This window comes from Phoca vitulina, unplaced genomic scaffold (genome assembly GCF_004348235.1).
Source record: "Phoca vitulina isolate PV1807 unplaced genomic scaffold, GSC_HSeal_1.0 scaffold48, whole genome shotgun sequence".
Classification (NCBI taxonomy): Eukaryota; Metazoa; Chordata; class Mammalia; order Carnivora; family Phocidae; genus Phoca; species Phoca vitulina.
The window spans coordinates 3,385,820-3,398,412 of NW_022589751.1; the positions used below are offsets into that span (position 1 = coordinate 3,385,820).

Genomic DNA, 12,593 nt, shown 5'->3' on the forward strand with positions numbered 1-12,593 from the left:
AGTAATACCTACACCCACCGTGAGGCTCAAACTCACGACCCTGAGATCAAGAGTCGCGTGCTCTTCCAACTGAGCCAGCTAGGCACCTTTGATCTTGACACTTTTGAGTATTGGTGGGGTATTTTGTGGAATACTCCTCAATTTGGGTTTGTCTGAAGTGTTTCTCATGATTAGGTTTTTGGAAGGAAGGCCACAGAAGTGAAATGCCCTTTTTGCTACATCAAATCAGGGGTGCATAGTAACGCTGGTAATGTTAACCTTCATTACTTGGCTTAAGGTGGTGTCTGCCAGGTTTCTCCACTGAAAAGTTCTCTTTCCATACTCAATTCTTTAGAAGTGAGTCACCTAGCTCCACCTACTGGAAAAGAAAGTATCAACATAAGTTATTTGGAATTCTGTAGCAAAGATTAAGCTCTTCTCCCTTATCTACTCTTATCTAATCAGTTTATTATTATTATTTATTCACTCGCTAATTTATTTATATCAGTATGGACTCATGGATATTTATTTTATGCTTGGGGTTGCAATCCAGTACTATGTTATTTATTTTGTTGCTCAAATTGTTCCAACTTTGCCATTGGGAGGGAGTTCTTTCAGGCTCCTGTGTCCCTTTGACACACCCTCATCCTTTTGTTTTTTTTTTTGAGTACTGCCTTCCTTTCTGGAGCTTCAGGCTCCTTGATTTCCTGTCCCTGCACTAAGATCTGGGAGCTGCGTATGCTTGTTACTCTTACCGTATTACTGCTTCTAGGTCCTCTCAGGGGACAGAGCTAGGTAATACACATTTGTGTGTACCCTTTGAATTTTAAATCCCCAATTGCTATTCATTTCTTTTTTATTATGTGTCTCATCAACAACTATTTAAACAAAAGTTTTACTGGGGTTTTGGTGGTGGTGACTACTGTTTTATTCTCAGGTCTTCTTTCAAATGGGTTCATTTCTCATTCTGCTGAGGAGGTCTGTAAGAAGTAAACTTTGAGTCCTTAAATATTCAACAATATCTATTTTGCCCTCAAATAGGTCAAATATTACAGAATTAAAGTTATTTCTCTCACAACATTCAAGGTATTGTTTTATTGTCTTCTAGCACCAATATCATCAAAAAGAAGGCAAACGCCAATCTGATTCGTACTCCTTTGTAGACAGATTCTCAAATGCCAGACTTGTCTTTCCTTAGCTCTTCGAAGTTTTCTTCTATTTCCTCCACTGTCTGTTCTCTCTTTTCTCTCCCTTCTGGAACGCCTATTAACAATTTTGGGAGCTTCTTGAGTGATTCCTCATGTCTCATTTTTTCTCTCACATTATCTCTTGGTCTTTGTGTGCCCAGGTGGCTTGTCTTCTAGTTTACAAGTTTGTTTCAACTGTGACTGTTCTACTATTCAGCCCATTTAGTGAGTTTCAGATTTTCACAATTTCCAAGTTGAACTTTTTCAGCAACAAATCTGGTCATATGAATTTAATGTTTTCTCTCTCTAAAGACATATTTATCTTAAAGTTGTTTTCATTCTGTATTCATATTCTCATGTGTTATCTTTTCTGTTTATTAAAATTTGGTGCCTCTCTTTCGTAGTGTTGGTTTGGCTACTCTCGGTTAACTGCTACTGATTTTTGTTTCAAAAATCATTGTTCAGGGGCGCCTGGGTGGCTCAGTCAGTTAAGCGTCCAACTCTTGATCTCAGCTCAGGTCTTGATCTCAGAGTCTTGAGTTCAAGCCCTGTGTTGGGTTCCACACTGGGCGTGGAGCATACTTAAAAAAAAAAAAAAAAATCATTGTTCAAAAACCCTTGGCTGTTAGCTATGATTACAGGGGCCTATCTCCAGTAATAGTGGAAGAGGGGCCGAATGTGGTCTTGGGCACAATGTGCCAGCAGCAGCTCCTTTTCAGAGCCCGGGGCTCCCTATCCAACCTATAACTCAATATTCCCAAAACCCTACACTGCATTTCTTGTTCCAGGGACCACACACACTGCCGCAGCCTGCAGTCCAATCCCTGTGATTCCTGTTTCTTAGCACACGCCCAGAAAATATGTACTCCACCACTCTCTGTCTTCTATTGAACTCAGAGGATACAGAGCAGCCCCATCTTGTGTTCTTCTGAACATGTTCAGATTCTTCTTTCCTCTCTCAATCCTATGCCAACTACTGCCATCTTACATAAATTTCTCAAAATTTTCTACCAATGGTACTTCTCTCATTTTCCAATGCTAATACACTTTTTTCTTTTTAGTAATTCACTTTTACAAAGGATTTAGTGTTAGGTAAGGCAAATGTGGGTACTTGGTTCTCCATTTTGATCCCATTTGTGTCTATACTCCTAAGTAATACTGGCCTACAGATAAGGTAGAGGGGTGTGTGTATATAGACACTTTGCCACGTGTTGATCTGAAGAGAATGTTGGCTTCATAAAATTTATTAAGTAGATCATGTGGTACTAATTTAACCTGTTCTTCAAAAGTTTGGAAAAACTCACCAGTAAAACATCATACCTATGTACCTGCAGGGTAATTTTTTTGGTAACTGTTCTAATTTTTTAAGTAGTTCTTAGTCTTTTTAGAGCTTCCATCTCTTCTATTTATAAAATGCTAACACAAACTTTGCTTGTGTTAATAGTTTACAAATTCTCAAATCTTTTATTTATTATTTTTAAAATGTACCATATAAAATTGATTTCTCTCAGTTGTATTTTCCTTTTTACTCCAAATCTGCTCACTTTGGTTAAAAAATTTTTTTGCACATAAAGAATAAGCTCCTATATATTAGTCAAACTATTATTTTTGGTTCATTAATTTCTGCCTTTATTTCTTTCCTCAGAGTTATTCATTTTTTTAACATCTTAAATTGACTTCTTAGTTGTTTCCATTTTTATTTAATATTAACAATAAAAGACTAAGACTTTTAGCCTTAGACTAAGTGCAATATAGTATTCTGGACTGGAACCTGGAACAGGAAAAAGGACATTAGTAGAAAAACTGGTGAAATCCTAATCTATAGTGTAGTTAGCAGTAACTTGCCAATGTTAATTTCTAATTTTGACAAATCATTACGTAAGATATTAATCTGAGGGAAAACTGGGTGAAGTACAGGAACGCTCTATACTATCTTTCCAACTTTTCTGTAAATCTAAATTATTCCAACATAATATGTTTATTTAAAATAAAAAAACTTATAACTATCAATAACTACAGGTTTTTGGGGCTCCTGGGTGGCTCAGTCTGTTAAATGTCTGCCTTTGCCTCAGGTCATGACCTTGGGGTCCTGGGATTAAACCCCGAATCGGGCTCCCTGCTCAGCGGGGAGCCTGCTTCTCCCGCTCTCTCTGCTGTTCCCCCTGCTTGTACTCGCTCTCAAATAAATAAATAAATAAATAAAATCTTAAAAAAAAAAAACTACAGTTTTTTATTGAAACTTTCTTTTCTACTTGTGAAATAAACATAAAGGAACCTAGCAAGGAGCTTTGGGGCCTTCCGTAACTGACAATGAGTCTTACCAGCTGTTGCTCCACAGGTGGTGGCACATCCTGACTGGCATAAACAATGGCAGGGTTGTAAAGACTGAACACCACAGGGTAAAACACCTTTTTACCTATAAATTAAAATATATGGTTATATCACACAATGAAGTCATAAAACGAAAGACTGATCAGTACTGCGTTATCAATATTTAATACTGATATTTCTTTGGTCATATATGATGACTTTATCAATATTGTATTTTGTACATTTTCAGGCTACCAAACATCATGCTGATTTGATGAACATAATGATGATTTTATAACATATCAGTAGGCCAAGCTACAAAGTTATAACCTAAAATAGACTAAAAAACAGACTAAAGGGTGTAACACACATTTACTCCCCTTGACTTTGGAGAGACACACAAAGGTGTTTGCTCAGTTATTCAACAGGTGAGCTATTTATTACTCATCATTTCATCAAATTAGCAGTGACAGATGTAGGTTAACCTCTGACAATCACCAAGAACTTAGAAACATCTGTTAAATCCACCCTTTGAAATGAATCATAGAAACAGTAAATCCAAAGAATACGTACAATGAACAGATTTGTACAGAATAATTAAAATACAGAACTGCAGATAGATTTGGTAAGATTTGGAAAAGTTGGGAAGAGTTAAAAAAACCTGATCTAACAGATTCTGCAGAAAATCTTGTCATTAGTATTCAAATTGAAGCAGTGAAGGGACCTGTAAAGACTCAGGAGCCCATCTCCCCTCCACAGAGAACTCCTTGCTAAGACTGGCCTCAGTCAGACATGATAATATGAAGTGCTCAGTAACTGCCAAGTACCTGTGGCAATGTGGCAGCCTTTCTATTACAAGATCGCTACTAGATGCTCATCTCACCTTTGTTAAAACTCACTTAGGGATGGACGTTCAATTCTCAGTGACAAAGTATTTCTTTTACATTGAGCAAATATGTTTCCCTCAACTTCCACATTGTGAACTTCATACTGTCTGGTGCAACAAAAGTAAACCTAACCCTCATTTATTCACTAGGTGCTCAAAGAGTTCCTGACAATTATCCCCCATGAAAATAATCAGTAGGGTAATAATTTGCATAATATGAATAGTTTTACACAAAAAAACATTTACTAGGGGATTATTTTTGGCACAGAAAACTTCCTTTTCACATTAAAGTAAGATTTGAGTTATAAAAATGTCATTTGCTCATACATTTTCAAAAAATACCTACAACATAAAGTATAGTAAATGATCCCCAAATACATAGTATGGATGCCAAGCACCGTCTGTATCTTTTTCTTCATGTGTGTGTGCCTCTGTGTTGGCATCACCTGCCTGAGGTAAAGTGCTTCTCTCACACACTCCACGTTGTCTGCTTGGCTCTTTTTCTGATAAGTGCTGCTTCCTCCTTGTCAATTTTAAGACATTTTCTTTGCTTTTGTTTATTTGGATTCAAATTTTGGCAATGGAATTTGGCCACAAGAGAAGAGGGGTATGAACTGCACAGAGGTAAATTTTCACTTTTCTGCTTAATATTCCAGTTAAAATATGCCTATTATAACTTTAAGAAAACATAATTAACTTGATTCAAAATATGGGACGTGCTGACACTGTTCTAAATTTCTACACTCAGCTTATCTACCAACATTTTACGCACCTGGCTCAGCATTTAACCGGCAGCTGTTAAGGAATTCGGCTGAGAAATATATATCAACATCACAGAAAAACATCAAGACCTCTCCCTTGTCCCAAGCTCTGGCACCCACATTTAGTCCTCGTCCACGATTAAATTCTTCATTCAATGAGACCAAAGTGTAATTGTGAAAGTTAGACTCACTAGGAGGAAAGCATATACAACAAAGGATAAGTCCCACTTAAAGTTTAACAACTCTCTTCTTTCAACAAGACTTACAAAATATGTTTTATACTTCAAGTATTTTTTTATTTTGGTTCTACAGTCATACAGGGAAAGGAAATCATCAGATTCACATGTATGATCATCATCAGGAACAGATATTACTAAATGCCCATATCTGAGGCAACATGCTGGTGGTGTGAGTTTAAAAAGTGTTAAGGGGTCACTGCCCTTCAGGATCTTAAAAACTTATTGGGGAGATAAGAAATATACTCATGGAAAAATGGCCATGTTTGGTAATAAACAATGCATTTCATATGAATGGTACATTCAAAGAGTGCTCTTGTGTTTTTCGGATCTTTGCTCACATGTCCCCTTATCAGAAGGATCCCCCTCGTACCATTTGTGAAGTTGCCCCAACCTCCTTCTCTTTAATCTTTATCCCCCTGCCCAGCTTTGCTTTCCTCAGCACCACCAGACATGTTTGTTCGAGTGTCTCCCCCCATTGGAACGTAAACTCCAGGAGAGCAGGGATTATGTTTTGTTCATTACTGTGGATACAGTGCACCTCCTCAAAGAGTAGGAGTTCAATAAATATTTGCTGAATGAATGAATGAACAGCAGTTCTGAGAAAAAAGATTGCTTTTGTCTGAGAGTAGAGACTAGAGATGTTAGAAGCAGAATTTAAGTTATGCCTTGATTAAATTCCTGAATTCAGTAGTGAGTTTAAAGGTTATTCCAATTAATTATTCTCAAAGGCAAAGAGGTAAGAAAGTAGAAAGCATTTTAGAGAACAGGGATTAGACAAACTGGATTAGAACAAAGGGATCCTAAAATGGGAACAATGAGAGAAGACCAGAAAAGGGTCAGACTGAGGAGTGCCTTCTGTGAGAAGTTAAAGAAGTTGGTCGGTGTCCTCGAGGCAAGGAGGAGTTTTTCTGCCAGGGCAGTGGTTCTCATAGTGAAGTCCCTACACCCACAGCATCAGCCTCCCCTGGGAAAGCATTAGAAATGCAAAATCTTGGGCCCCACCCCAGACCCCTGAATCAGATACTAGGGGTGATGCTGAGCATCTGTGTCTCTCTTGGGACAAGTCACTCCAGGTGACTCTGATGTTAAAGTTGGAGAACTGCTGCACTAGGGTATGGCCAGATCAAAAAGGGACATTTTAGGAAGATTACTCCTTATAACAGTATAGAATGGGGAATGGAGAGATGGAAGCAAAGGCTCAAATAGTTTATAGAGTGGACTCCACATGCTCTGAATGGCCACACTGCCCTTCTCATGGGATATAAATCTCTCCCTTCTTTTGGCAAAACTGCTGATTACCACCTCACACTCCCAGCACCCAGTGGAGGAACTAATCATAGGATACCCCAACCACAGTAATTTCCTAGGGGCGGGGACCAGACTCAAGCTGGGCCAATCACAATACCCCCACCCCACCTGGCCATAGCGACCGGCTCAAGAGTGGGCAAAACTCCTTCCCTGGGCTTTTCTCAACTGGATCTGGGAGAAAGCTCTTTCCTCTCTGATGGCAAAGCTGAGAAGATGTGAGCCCAAAGCCGCCAACAGCCATATACCTCACATGTGGAAGAAGCCAATCTGCAACAGGAGAATGAAGTCAACATGCAGAGAAAAACAGACAAGAAGACAACAAGAGAATTTTCATGGTATTCAAGTCTCTGGTTCCAGTCCCTAAGATATTAAAGCTGTTTTGGTTTTCTTCCCCAAATTTAGCTGTAATAATCCCTTTAGTTTGGGAGCTATCCAAGATTCTTCCATAACACTCCCAGTTTCCTTAAGCAAGTTCAAGAGGGGTTTCCATCATGTGCCACAGAGGAGTCTTGATTAATGCAGGGACAGCTTCAGTAATAACAATGTAAGTGCCTGGCACTTAGTGGGTGACCTGAAAATGGTAAAGAGGGAAGAGAAGGAAAGAAATGAAGGGAGGGGGAACCTGGGTTAGGGTGGTGGCAGCAGCAAGGAGAGGACAGGGAAGACGTCCCGTGCAGTAAGCAAGAACTGACTAGAGGTAAAGAATGAAAGATGCTAGCTCTCAGACATTAAGCCCAGGGGATCATGAGAATGGTCTTAGTCTGAACTGAAAGAGGGCCACCAGGAGAAGCAGCTAGTGTGTAGGGGGAAGAAAAGACAATATTTGTTTTTTATACATGTGCTGTGAGAGTCCCTTCAGGGGAGGGACTGTAACACCCTCTTCTGTGCCCATCTATTCCAACCACCCCAGTCAGACTCCTGAGCAGTGTACCTGGAACATAGTTGGTGGGACTCAAGGAATGTTAGTTGAACGATTCGAGAAGAATGGCCGGCCAAATCTGGACTCTTAGGGAATGGCCACAACTAGCAGAAAGGTAAAGAAGCAGGTAAAAGGATACAGAGTTGGCTTGGTCCAAAAAGACAATCAACCTAATATCTTACATTGTAACATATTTACATTTACAAAATATATACATTTTATAAACATCAGAGGAACGTGTCAAGAAGGAAGTACTCGTTAGGCATCAAATGTAAAAAAGCGATCAAAGATGATGACAGAGAAAAGGTTGAATTTGGCAGTTAGGTCATAACTTTGGGCCCATAACTTAGAGATGAAAAGGCTGAAAAGCTATAGAATTAATAACGGAGTATTAAGGAATTACTAATTCATTCATTCAAACCTCTGAGTACCTACTATGTGCCAGGTACTATATGAGTTGCCTGATTAGAGAACTATTGCTCTGTGAGGTGTAGTTATGAAAGGACAGAAACCTACCAGTAGCTACTGGGTACTACAGAGTCAGTTGGTGGTGGCTTAAGGACAGGAGAGACCTAAGCATCATTTGCAGGGCAAGAAGAAGGAACTTGGGAAAATGGAAAGAAAGGTGACAAGTGAGAGAAAAGCTCAGGAGATGGTATCAAAGTGCAGGGATTAGATTTAGAGAAAGGGGAAGAGTCCAACAGAAGGGAATGAAGAAGTAATAAATGGAGGCAAATAAACAGAAGGTGGGCGGGCCACAGAGTGAGGGCCCGGATAATGCCAGGCTGTCTGCCAAGAGAACAGGGAAGATGAATCATTTAGAGTTGCATGAGTGAACTGAGGGGTGAAATGAGGAACTTATTAGCACCACCACTCATGTGCTCAGACAACTTTTAAATAGCAGCTATTAAAAATTAACTCATTAAATATGTGAAATTCTCATTCTTCTAATGTTATATATCAAGGACTTCAATTTGGACATGGCTCACCAACCTTGTGACAGATTCTAGGATAGACTTGACTTTAGATAGTCCTTCTTTACCAAAATATACCACTGTGAGATGAATTCTCTTGTCCTGATGAATACACACATCCCTAACAGAATTGAAAAATAAAGTTCATTCAAAAATATATAAGGCACTACTCATTCAGAAAGCAATCACATGGAGCTTTAACAAAACAAATGAGGCATTACTCATATAGAATGACACTGCATGAAGCTTTAAGTAAATATAAAAGTGGTAATATTGCTGAATTATTAAAGGCATCAGAGCAAACGAATAACAACATAAGCACATGAATATAGCCCTTGGAGGTCCATGGAAGTTGCCATATTTCAAAATATTTTTGGAACTTTTGCTTTGGTATTGCCTTCAGAAGCAAATTACAAGCTACTCAAGGAAAGAAGTCTAATCAGTTCAAAACCAAATAAATATTCAAGTTGTTGGTCAAGAGTTATTTTGTCTTTAGACTGGCTAATTCCAGAAATTATACCTATCATCAAGGAATAAATATTTGCCATGGCTGAGATTACTTACTGTAAAGAATAATGTAGCATCTGAAAGCAATTCCAAGAAAAGCAGTAAAAAATGCTTCAGAAAATCAGATCTCAAGTGAGCGATTTCAAACAGGCAAAACTCATTTGGAAGCATGATTTCTAGATAGTCTGCTACAGAACAGCATTAACTTTTAAATCCAATGATTTCAATATGAGAATAAAGACTGAGATTATAAAGAATCAAAACTAGCATATTAAAATATTAAAAACATGGCAACTGTTAAATTAAAACAAAAAGGTAAAACTTTCCTCAAATAGCTACCCTAATACATACTTAATTTTTTAACACTTCAGCATTTTAAAATATCCAAATTTAATGACAAAAAAAGGAAAAATTCTTTTAAAAATTGTTAAAATCTCTGCTTCTCAAGATGGAGTAACTCTCTCATTTTTAGTTAAATGTTTATATTTCTAAAATTTATTTCAATTTTAAAATTCCAATTGTTCTCAAGGGAATTTTATGGAGAAATAGCAATGTCCTATGTGTTGATTGTGAAAGCAATTATGAGTGTACAGGTTTGTCAAAAGTCACGAAACCGGTATCCTTAAAATATGTGGGTTTTATTGTATGTAAATTATGCCTCAATAAAGTTATTTTTAAAAATTCAACTCATCCTAAAATGAACTCACACACAATTATAAAGGTCATCAAATGTAGTTTCTAATAGTTGTCACTCTCAATTTACTTCAAAGTTTAAACTGTCAATAACACAATATATTATACATGCTTTAAAAAAAGAGAATATCAAAAACTAAGATTACCCAAAGCCTATAAAATTACTCTGTAATTCTAAGTAATCACACTCAGTGAAGATAAATTAAGTAAATCTGCATGAAATGTGATTTTTTTAGGAGTGCTAAGCCAAATCATTAAGCCCTGAGAGTTACCTGAAGTTCTGCATGAACTGCACAAATGCTTCAGTTCTTTCAGCAAGTGGCACAATGATATTAATAATGGATCTAGTAATGTCAATCATCTCGCTCTTCACTTTCATGAGAGGTCCAAAAGGGCGGAAGAGGGTCACATGTCTATATTCCATAAGGTCTGCTTTCTTAAAAAAGAGTTCATACTGTGTGCCCTTATCTCTCTCGGTGCGATAATAACCTAAAGGAAAGAGTTAGGGACAAAGATGTCTCCATGTCAAAGTTTATAAATTCAATGTGAATATTGATTTTACTCAAAGATCAAAAGTGCAAAACCAGACATGTAGTGTTTTTAATCATTTTGTGAAAATAATTATCTCCATTGTACAGTTGTAAACAATAATTTCTTTAAAAGGAGAGGTTAAAAAAAAATGTTCACTGCTCTATTATTAGTCAATCCATAAATATGCTCCAAATCACAATTATTCCTTTTTACATATGACTTTTTTAGTAGAGCCTATCAACATAATAATCATACGATGAAAATAAATTACTTCTACCAATATTAAATTCTAGACCTGAGCGTCAAAACTTCTATTGCTTGGTTCAGTTCCATTAAATGAATGGAGTGCCTTTGTGTCACTCACTGGTGGTATAAAGAGGGCTATATAGTCCTGGTTTTGAGGAACGGTCAGTCTAGTGAGAGAGACAGAAAAATAAGGAAATAAAAACAATACAGTGATATATATTTCACTCTACAAACACACACACACACACTTACTCTCTCTCTCTCAAGAGAGTTAAGTCAAAGAAAAATTAGTACAGATTTAAATATGGTGACTTGAGATACCTCCAGGAGAAAAGTTTGGCAGTCTACTGGGCAATCTGATTTTTAAGTGTGACATTCAGGAAAGAGGGAAGACCTATAGATGTGTGAGTCAGTCAATATCTGGGAATAAAACAATGAACAAGATAGACCAATCCACTCTCTCCTGAGGCTTACAGCATAAGAGGAACTACAAATCAGGAAATGGGCAACACCATATACTATGACAAGTGCTATGAGAAGGGACACAAGGTAGAGGTTACAAAAGAACACAGAAATACTGTTATCTTAAGACTTGCAGGTTGGAGACGACTTCTAAATGAAGCGACATCTAAGCTGAAGTCTGGAAAAGGAATAGGAGTTACTGAATAATGAGTAATTATTTTTTATTTTTTATTTTTGCCAGGGGGGTAGCAGAGTGGAAGAAAAGTGGGGGACAAAATATGTTCCGTGCAGAGAAAAATCCTGTCAGTGAAAGAATCCAAAGAGAGTTATAAGATAAGCAGAAGCTGAGAATACAAAACTGACATGGCTTCCTTTCTTTTTTAAGGCAGATGTGAAGACATTTTATACTTTAGTGAGTTATTTCCTCAGCAGCTTTCAATTCTGCCATAAACTACAAATATGGTGAAAAGACAAAAAGCTGAGCTTGCAGAAAAATTAGAAGAGTTTTGAGAGAAACAACCCACCCAAAATTGCAGTAAGTGACAAAGAAAAAAGAAGTGGCTACAATGAAAAGACAGCTGAAGTACCATGGAAAAGCACAATGCCCTCCCTGATGGCCTCCAAAAGTCTCAAGGTACTACTATCTTTCTTTTTTTTTTTAAAGACTTTATTTATTTATTTGACAGAGAGAGAAAGCGAGAGAGAGAGAACACAAGCAGGGGGAGCGGGAGAGGGAGAAGCAGGCTTCCCGCAGAGCGGGGAGCCCGATGCGGGGCTCAATCCCAGGACCCTGGGATCATGCCCCGAGCCGAAGGCAGACACTTAACGACTGAGCCACCCAGGCGCCCCTCAAGGTACTGCTATCTTGTAGTATAGCAAGTACTACCCACGATGATTCAAAGCCAAAGAAACTATATGTGGTATACTGTTCATAGAATCAAGCAAAGAGAACTTTCAAGAGAGATTTATATCCAAAATGGTTTTAAGTTTGTCATTAAATATCTAGCAGGAGGTATTAAGATGGAGATGGGTGCGGATCTGTATTTCTATTTATATCAATCAGCAAATATCTTAAGTTTACAGAAGTGTTCCTCAACTTTTGAGTCATACTCCATCTTGATATGTAACACATCCCATGCCCCTTCTGCAGTCTGTATTAGGAAAACAGGTTTCTTTACTTTTCCAAACACCAAATATGCTTTTCAAAACTATATATGCCCCCTAGATGTTCTGACATGTGCTTCTCCTCCCCTTAAAATATAGAATAACCATCAATCTACTAAATTAAGGTTTTTTTCTTTCCTTTATCAAATGGTTTTCAAATCATGAACCTTAGTTCATACATTTTGAAAAATACAAAAAAGGAACATCAAGACCAGATAAGAGAGGAATGCAAAAACATACATGTACAAATACATACATAGCCCTAAGAGCCCTTCAACTTGAGCCCTATATAGTATTCTTCTATATAAATTTAGATTTATTCTATTTCCCTGGTCCTCTATTTTATTACGGTCACATTATAACTTTTTTTAAAAAGCCACTTCAAATTCTTGGTGGAGTGAAGTGGGTAAAAACTCAAATATTTCAA

At 37.6% G+C, this 12,593-nt stretch overlaps 1 protein-coding gene across 5 annotated transcripts in view; it reads right to left on the bottom strand.

Moving 5' to 3' along the window:
* The window catches only part of CSGALNACT2 (chondroitin sulfate N-acetylgalactosaminyltransferase 2), a 45,410-nt gene that overhangs the window by 15,236 nt on the left and 17,581 nt on the right, over positions 1 to 12,593 (bottom strand). For 2 of the 5 annotated variants that reach the window (XM_032432537.1, XM_032432538.1), the window contains exons 3-6: positions 10,036 to 10,252; positions 8,583 to 8,684; positions 5,135 to 5,313; positions 3,488 to 3,582 (exon numbers count right to left, since the gene is read on the bottom strand). In XM_032432537.1, the coding sequence (XP_032288428.1) occupies positions 3,488 to 3,582; positions 5,135 to 5,313; positions 8,583 to 8,684; positions 10,036 to 10,252 (593 nt within the window). Of the gene's footprint in view, positions 1 to 3,487; positions 3,583 to 5,134; positions 5,314 to 6,778; positions 6,938 to 8,582; positions 8,685 to 10,035; positions 10,253 to 12,593 lie in introns of those variants that run through there. The other 3 variants (XR_004302699.1, XM_032432540.1, XM_032432541.1) reach the window with 3 other exon arrangements.